The 8211-nt window shown below is 39.0% G+C and overlaps 1 protein-coding gene across 1 annotated transcript in view; it reads left to right on the top strand.

Moving 5' to 3' along the window:
* Window positions 1-8206, top strand: part of LOC103617998 (myosin-1B) — a gene marked incomplete at its 3' end in the record, with an annotated part of 10480 nt that extends 2274 nt beyond the window's left edge. The window contains exons 4-18 of the mRNA XM_008636346.2: window positions 14-82; window positions 167-265; window positions 371-474; window positions 561-699; window positions 1887-2005; window positions 2105-2254; window positions 2873-3043; window positions 3734-4043; window positions 4684-4760; window positions 5057-5144; window positions 5231-5348; window positions 6143-6266; window positions 6346-6482; window positions 7220-7475; window positions 8072-8206. Of these exons, the coding sequence (XP_008634568.2) occupies window positions 14-82; window positions 167-265; window positions 371-474; window positions 561-699; window positions 1887-2005; window positions 2105-2254; window positions 2873-3043; window positions 3734-4043; window positions 4684-4760; window positions 5057-5144; window positions 5231-5348; window positions 6143-6266; window positions 6346-6482; window positions 7220-7475; window positions 8072-8206 (2096 nt within the window). The remainder of the gene's footprint in view (window positions 1-13; window positions 83-166; window positions 266-370; window positions 475-560; window positions 700-1886; window positions 2006-2104; window positions 2255-2872; window positions 3044-3733; window positions 4044-4683; window positions 4761-5056; window positions 5145-5230; window positions 5349-6142; window positions 6267-6345; window positions 6483-7219; window positions 7476-8071) is intronic.
* Between the last annotated feature and the right edge of the window lie 5 nt (window positions 8207-8211).

Here is an 8211-nt window from a genome sequence, read left to right as displayed (position 1 = left end):
CTTTCCTGCTGCTTTCAGGGCAAATTCATCAGAATCCACTTTGGTGCCACAGGCAAGCTGGCTTCTGCTGATATTGAAACTTGTAAGACACCCTTCTGGCCTGATCCCCCTTCCCTCCAGCCTTCCCCACTTCTTGTGCTTGACTCTGTCCTACCATCCTTGCCAGATCTGCTGGAGAAGTCCAGAGTCACTTTCCAGCTCAAGGCGGAAAGAAGCTACCACATCTTTTATCAGATCATGTCCAACAAGAAGCCGGAGCTAATTGGTAGGAAGGAGCACTAACTCCTCCACACAAAGGTCATGGAACAACACTGAATTCCTTCCCGTGCCAATTGCATTTGACCTGTCTCGATTTTGTCCTTCTTCTCAGAGATGTTACTGATCACCACCAACCCCTATGACTATCAGTACGTGAGTCAAGGTGAGATCACAGTTCCCAGCATTAACGACCAGGAAGAGCTGATGGCCACGGACGTAAGTAGCAGAAGTTTTCTTAGGTGAAGTTTCATTTCTCTGACCTTTAACAGCTGGGGTACTTACCTTAATGACTCATTTGTTAGAGCGCCATTGACATCCTGGGCTTCACTCCAGACGAGAAAACAGCCATCTACAAGCTGACAGGGGCTGTCATGCACTATGGGAACCTAAAGTTCAAGCAGAAGCAGCGTGAGGAGCAGGCAGAGCCGGATGGCACCGAAGGTACCAGCACAACCCATCCCAGAGCACAGAGGATACCAAACACTCACTAAGTTAAAGGCAGCATGTCAGGGTCAGAATCATTGACTCAGCCTGTGCATTTCCCCAGTGCCAGTAATGCAGAATAGCAGTGGGTCCTAGCCAGAGGACTTCTCTGGAGGAACACAACTCAGCGGAACCTGCGGATTATTTTGAACAATGCAAAAAATTAGGTCCAGTGTCTCCTAAAGCATGCCTCTGTTGACTGTCATAGTAGGAGGCACGCAGAAGTACAGCAAGCTTTGCTGCTGTCTTGAATGGAAGCTTCTCAGACCTGACACAGAACCAGGAGCAACTCTCAAGTACTAATGAATAATGATATAGTTATAGTGGAGTGGCCTGCATAAAACCACTGTGTGTGTATATATGTATATATAGATGTATATACGTATCTACAAAACTGAAATTTTCTTCTTGTTTCATCTTTCTAGTTATAAATGTGCCTTAAATGCCTAGTTGGAAATAACACATAAAATAAAAACAGTTCAAAATTAGCATCTCTGTATATATCTTATATAATGAGGTTTGGCCGCCTCACATTGAAGAACTCTGTAAATAGTACTGGTGCATGCTATCAGCTTCATTACGAGATGGGACAGGCAGCAAATTGGAAGGTGATGACAGAGTATATGCAGTGCTGTGGTGCTTGTGTTTGTTAACCCAGCTGCAGATAAAATGAGAGCTGGGAAAGACTTAATGTGTTTGATATTTATCCTTAGGGACAATATATGAAAGTTGTACAAGATATCCTATTCATACTTTTGGCATTTTACCTCACTAATCTACCTCTCTCTCTCTCCAATGACAGTAGAGTTTCACTGACTACAATTTTCAGTACAGTGTATTTCACCAACCACTTTCCTATTCTGCTTATTCAGAAATTGTGACTCTTTGATCTACCATTTTCATGGCCCTTGCTCCTTTTGTCTGTCTAGTCTCTTGCATGTTCACTGTAAAGGTATTGCAATAATATTTACCTTTATTAATCATATAGATTAAATCAGAAAAAAATTAGCAAGTCAAGAAAAACTACAATATTTTAAAGAATGTGGTAAGGTATACGTGGCTTCTGCAGAAATAATTCTGAATTACTGCAAGATCGTTTCACTGGAGAGCTAATATCTGATCCTTCTCTATGCTTGTTTCCTTAGTTGCTGACAAGGCTGCCTACCTGATGGGTCTGAACTCAGCAGACCTGCTCAAGGCCCTCTGCTACCCCCGAGTCAAGGTGGGGAATGAATACGTGACCAAGGGTCAGACTGTGCAGCAGGTAAGAGACAAGTGATAATAGAAAAAAAATGACTTGAATTAAAACTTTTGAACTTCCTCTTTTGCTGCAGATGGTAGATTTCCTTTAACCTTTTCTTAGGTATACAATTCAGTGGGTGCCCTGGCTAAGTCTGTGTTTGAGAAGATGTTCCTGTGGATGGTTGTTCGCATCAACCAGCAGCTGGATACGAAGCAGCCCAGGCAGTACTTCATTGGTGTCCTGGACATTGCTGGCTTTGAGATCTTTGATGTAAGAGGAGGAACTTCATAAATGTTTCCTGGAAGAGGCATTAAGAAATTGGAAAAATCTGGGGGTTGGGGTTTGCTCTATTTCAATTATGGGTTATTTTCATTTATTGCATAATCCTGCCTTTTACTCTAAGAATGGTACCCTTCTGGTTCTCATAACATGTAGTATGCCACAGGGCTGCAGATATTTGTAGATGGTTGTTGTTGCATGCAGAAGTGAAAATTGCATTGAAAACTGATAAATAATATCAGAGAGAGACTTTGAGGAAGTAATATGTGCCTTTTTAAAGTAAGATTTTGTTAATGCTGAAGCCAGATTTCCTCTGAATGCTTGGGAATAGACATGCAGTGTACACAGATTCAAACAAATAAAAAGCTGGACTTGGACTAAGCTCTGCAAATCTTTTCAGAGCTCAGAAATATGTTGAGACACTGCCAGGGCCTAAAAGGGTAGATATATTAGAGGATGGAATATGCCAGTCACCTGTCCAGTTCCAGCACTAGAAGTTCAAGATTCCGATCATGCAGACCCTAATGGGATAAGGATGAAGCCTATTGGAAGATGGAAAGTGTCCCTGGAACTGAAATTCACAAGTAAGTAAATCTTTGCTTTCTGCAGTTCAACAGCCTGGAGCAGCTGTGCATCAACTTCACCAATGAGAAACTGCAACAGTTCTTCAACCACCACATGTTCGTGCTGGAGCAGGAGGAGTACAAGAAGGAGGGAATTGAATGGGAGTTCATTGACTTTGGCATGGACCTGGCTGCCTGCATTGAGCTCATTGAGAAGGTTATTGGCCCCCACATACTTAATAGTTTTTCAGATGTAAAATGTAAAAAGAATCTTCTATGCTCTAATTAGACCACGCTAACCAGAGGCACTCACATTTAATGCAGCACGAACCAGGATTTTTTCTGGATTCCAAGCATTTCATATACATTTGTGTTTGTCTCTTATTTCACTGCCTGAGAGATTTTTTGCCTTATAGATATGATTTATGGAGCCAAAATTTCAGTCTTAGTCACTACACTGAAGTTCATACTCAAAGGTGTGTATTTTTTTAATGCATGCTGTGTAAGTAAATACATGGAGCAACCTCCATTTTAACATTTCTTAAGAAATTTTCTGTCTCATATTAAAGAAAGAGCATATAGGAAGTTTAAACTCTTTCTTATAGTTGAATGCTGCTCCTTTCACTCATTTTGCTTTCCACTTTCATCTAACATGTACAAAATTAATTTCTACATGTTAGATCTTTATTACATCACAACCCTGAATCTTATGGGGGAGCTTGTTTCTGTATAACTGGTGACATATCCACTAACAAAATGTCCTTTCTGGAGAAACATAAGATTACACATACTGAGGACAATTTTTTGTGATTATTTTTATCTTCCATTCCTCTTTCTTACCTTACATACATTGCCTCTGTTTCTTCCTTCCTTCCACACTTCCTTCACACGTTGCTGTTTCTCCCAGCCCATGGGCATCTTCTCCATCCTGGAAGAGGAGTGCATGTTCCCCAAGGCAACTGACACCTCTTTCAAGAACAAGCTCTATGACCAGCACCTGGGCAAATCCAGCAACTTCCAGAAGCCCAAGCCTGGCAAAGGCAAGGCTGAGGCCCACTTCTCCCTTGTGCACTATGCTGGCACAGTGGACTACAACATCACTGGCTGGCTGGAGAAGAACAAGGACCCTCTGAATGAAACTGTTGTGGGGCTGTACCAGAAATCATCCTTGAAGACCCTGGCTTTACTCTTTGCCTCTGCTGGTGGAGCAGAAGCAGGTGATTTCTTTGAAATCATTTCTACTAAAATTTACAGAAAAAGAAATTAGAATCTTGTGATAATAATTTGCAATAATATTTACATTTCTAAAATTGAAAACCCGAAACTTCATATCTTTTTGGATCTCAGTCTAATAAAGGATATTACAACTCCCTAGAGACCTTAGTATATCTGTAGGTTTTAGAATAAGACAGCTGTTCTAAAGCACTAAACCAGCATTCTCTAGCTGAGAAAGCAGATTTCTGAAATCTGGGCCATTCCCAAATACTTCAGGGAATACAATCAAATGTATCAACATGCTACTAAATTTATGCTTACTCTTAGATGTAAGGACACATAAACACTGCATTTGGTGTATTCACTAGCTTTTAATTTAGTTCCTCAAATATCTTTCTATGCAAAATGTTACATTTTATTTCCTGACAGCACTTTCTAAATTTCAGCTTGACGTCACTAGATTTCCTACTACTGTCGTCTGAAAAATTCAGGTCTCTTTTCATAACTTTAACCACTGTATGCATTTGCAAACTTTGATAGTATTTTTATTTTTGCTAGATTTTTAAAGATGAACACACAAGGTTTTTCAGATTCTGTGTGCTTTTGTTGTTCGCTTCTTTACAAAAGTGTATTACTTTTTAGAGAGCAGTGGTGGCAGTGGCAAGAAGGGCGCCAAGAAGAAAGGTTCTTCTTTCCAGACTGTTTCAGCTCTCTTCCGGGTACTGTAGAATAATCATTCTAAACTTACCATATTATGAAACGAAAAACAGAAATTCAGTTCTGAAAAGCTTTATATTGATCTAATATATCTTTGTGTTCAGAAAGGATAAAATAATTTGCTTCTAGTAAAGAGGAATTCTTACTGAATCTTGGGAAGTGTTCTTTCAGAACTGCCCAAAAGTTCTGTAAAAAAAATTTACTGACTATGGTTATATTCTAGTGTTTTTATCTCCACCTAGTATTGAGATTGTATAAGTGACACTTTTAAACCCAAGGCTTTGTTCTTGCTCCTAAGGAAAATTTAAACAAGCTGATGGCTAACTTGAGAAGCACTCACCCCCATTTTGTGCGGTGCCTTATTCCTAATGAAACAAAAACACCCGGTAAGTTGTTAAAGTTCAGATGTGTGATATATCTGATCTTCTCTGTGCAGTAAAATGAAATACTATTTCATTCTGTGATTTATTAGGTGCCATGGAGCACGAGCTGGTGCTGCATCAGCTGCGCTGTAACGGCGTGCTGGAAGGGATCAGGATTTGCAGGAAAGGGTTCCCCAGCAGAATCCTCTATGCAGACTTTAAACAGAGGTCAGATCACGTCATCACCCTCCACCATATCCACAAATGCTGAATCATTTGCATTTCCTAGTTGTTTTAAAAACTGTGGGAGTTAGGGGAGAGGTTCACTGTACATACCTTTAGGTATACAAAGTCAATTGTCCAAGTTAGTCATCCGGTTTCTTTCTACAGCTATTGAGAAAAAAAGACATTTTAAAAGAGCTATTACTTATTCCTGTTCTTTATTCATATTCTGGTATGAGGTAAAGTATTTTTTAACCATACAGAAATTGACTACCTTAGGCACCTGGAGAGCAAAGCAAGATGACTTTCACCTGTCAGCACAGACATGAATAAAGATACTAATGGACATTCTAGACTAACTTGTTGGAAAACCAAATACAATGAAAGTATCTTGCTTCTTGTTCTGTATCAGCTGGAAAATACTCAGATAGTATGTACTGCCACTTTTTAGGACTGGGATTTGCTTCCCCTTGCCACATATTTTGTTCTTGTACATAAAGTTCTCATTTAGAAATAAGGCATTTAGATAACATGGCATGTGAAATATGTCAGCAGTTACCCAAGGAAATCAGTACCTATTCCGTGTCAAAAATCTTTGGACTAAGAGAAATGCACAGTTTTCCCTAAAAACATATTTACCCATGAAAGCATGATTTCTATTCAAGGAAGAGTTCAGATTTATTCAACTGTCTTCCACACTTGATCCCCCTCCAGAAAATCTTAACAATGGCATTGGCTAATACAGGTTTGATTGAGCTTCCAGGAATCTGACCTTCTCCATATTCTATTTCCTGCCACAGATACAAGGTGCTTAATGCCAGCGCCATCCCCGAGGGACAGTTCATCGATAGCAAGAAGGCTTCTGAGAAGCTCCTTGGCTCAATCGATGTGGACCACACCCAGTACAAATTTGGACACACCAAGGTACAAACTTCTCCATTCACTGAGTCCCTGGGCTTTGCTCTACCTGACAATGATATGCTGCAACATTCCCTCTCCCAAGGTGTTCTTCAAAGCTGGGCTGCTGGGACTCTTGGAGGAGATGAGGGATGAGAAGCTGGCACAGCTCATCACCCGCACCCAGGCCATGTGCCGGGGTTACCTGATGAGGGTGGAGTTCAAGAAAATGATGGAGAGGAGGTAGATATTTACTTGGCCTGCTGGGCCAATCCTTGTCAAATACTAATGGGGTGAACAAAACTGAAAAGAAGTTGCTTTACAAAAATCTCATTTATTTCTCATTAATTCAGTTTGCCAATATGGATATATCCCGAAAATAGATGGAGCAGTGTAAAATCCCAGTTTAGGGAAACAAATAAATTTTTTTAACACTCTGTACTAATTTTTGCTGAATTCATTAAGTTACATTTTATATATGTATCCAGAAACTTGATATCTAGTTTACACTAATTAATTTAGGTGACTGCTAAAATAAAAAGAAACACATATTTCTATCACGAGAGAAGTGTCCTCTTCCCCTTGATAACTTTCATAAAAGAAATCAAGTCAACTTATGGAAGTGCTCCTTTTCATTGGCCATAAAAGTGAGCCAAACACCTGGACTCCAAAACTATCCATACAGGTTGATACTCTATGTAGTACTGGAAGGTTTTCTGCAGAAATACATATATTATATATAAAATGTGATTTAAATATTATTAAAAATATATATTTAATAATACATGATAAATGTTTTCTACATAGAGATATACAGAACTATATATATACATTTATACTACATATAGATAACATATATATATACACAACTAAAAAGTATTATTGTAGAATTTCATGTTATACATATTAATATATACTGTTGAATAGGTTTTATAGACTTTAAAATACGTACCAAAATATGTTTTGTTATTACTTTTCAGGGAGTCCGTCTTCTGCATCCAGTACAATGTCCGTTCATTCATGAATGTCAAACACTGGCCATGGATGAAGCTGTTCTTCAAGATCAAGCCCTTGCTGAAGAGTGCAGAGTCTGAGAAGGAGATGGCCAACATGAAACAAGAGTTTGAGAAAACCAAGGAAGAGCTTGCAAAGTCTGAGGCAAAGCGGAAGGAGCTGGAGGAGAAAATGGTGAAACTTGTGCAGGAGAAAAATGACCTGCAGCTCCAAGTGCAGGCTGTGAGTACTGCTAAAGTTTTTGACTTGTAATATCCTATATAAAATCATCCAAAATGTCTCAGTAAAGACATATTATCCCAAAATAGTGCTAGAAACATGCTTGTGGAACAGTGACCTTATCACAAAATTTTGCCAAAGCTAAACATCTAATTCATGCTCAGAAAATCTCTAGTGAAGAGTTGAACAGGAATTTCTCAGAAGAATCTTTGAGGGCTTAACATTCAGGTTTTAAAACACTATATCCTAAAAAATGTGCCTACCTGGCTCTCTGTAGTAGACCTCTATGCCAAAGATCTATTACTATTTCCAGTCCACAAATATGCAATAGAAGTATAGTTATCAAAAGATACAATGAACAACGACACTATTGTCAAATTAACATTAAAGTTGAATGAAAATTAATGACTTTAAGAATGTACGGTGATATTTTCCTTCATTTAGGGGATGGAGGCAGTCTAAAACAAATACTCTTATATTATTAGGTTTTACCAACAAAGTAGATTGCAAAGCATCTTTGACAATATTATGTTGTTCCGTGAAAATCAGTAAGAAAAACTAAATAATTGAAAACTGTTTTGTTTAAATGAATCATGTAGGAAGCTGATGGTTTGGCTGATGCTGAGGAAAGGTGTGACCAGCTCATCAAAACCAAAATCCAGCTGGAAGCCAAAATTAAGGAGCTGACAGAGAGAGCGGAAGAAGAAGAAGAGATGAATGCTGAGCTGACAGCCAAGAA

This window comes from Corvus brachyrhynchos, unplaced genomic scaffold, assembly GCF_000691975.1.
Source record: "Corvus brachyrhynchos isolate BGI_N302 unplaced genomic scaffold, ASM69197v1 scaffold236, whole genome shotgun sequence".
In the NCBI taxonomy this organism is placed as follows: domain Eukaryota; kingdom Metazoa; phylum Chordata; class Aves; order Passeriformes; family Corvidae; genus Corvus; species Corvus brachyrhynchos.
This window is presented reverse-complemented; position numbering and strand designations above follow the sequence as displayed.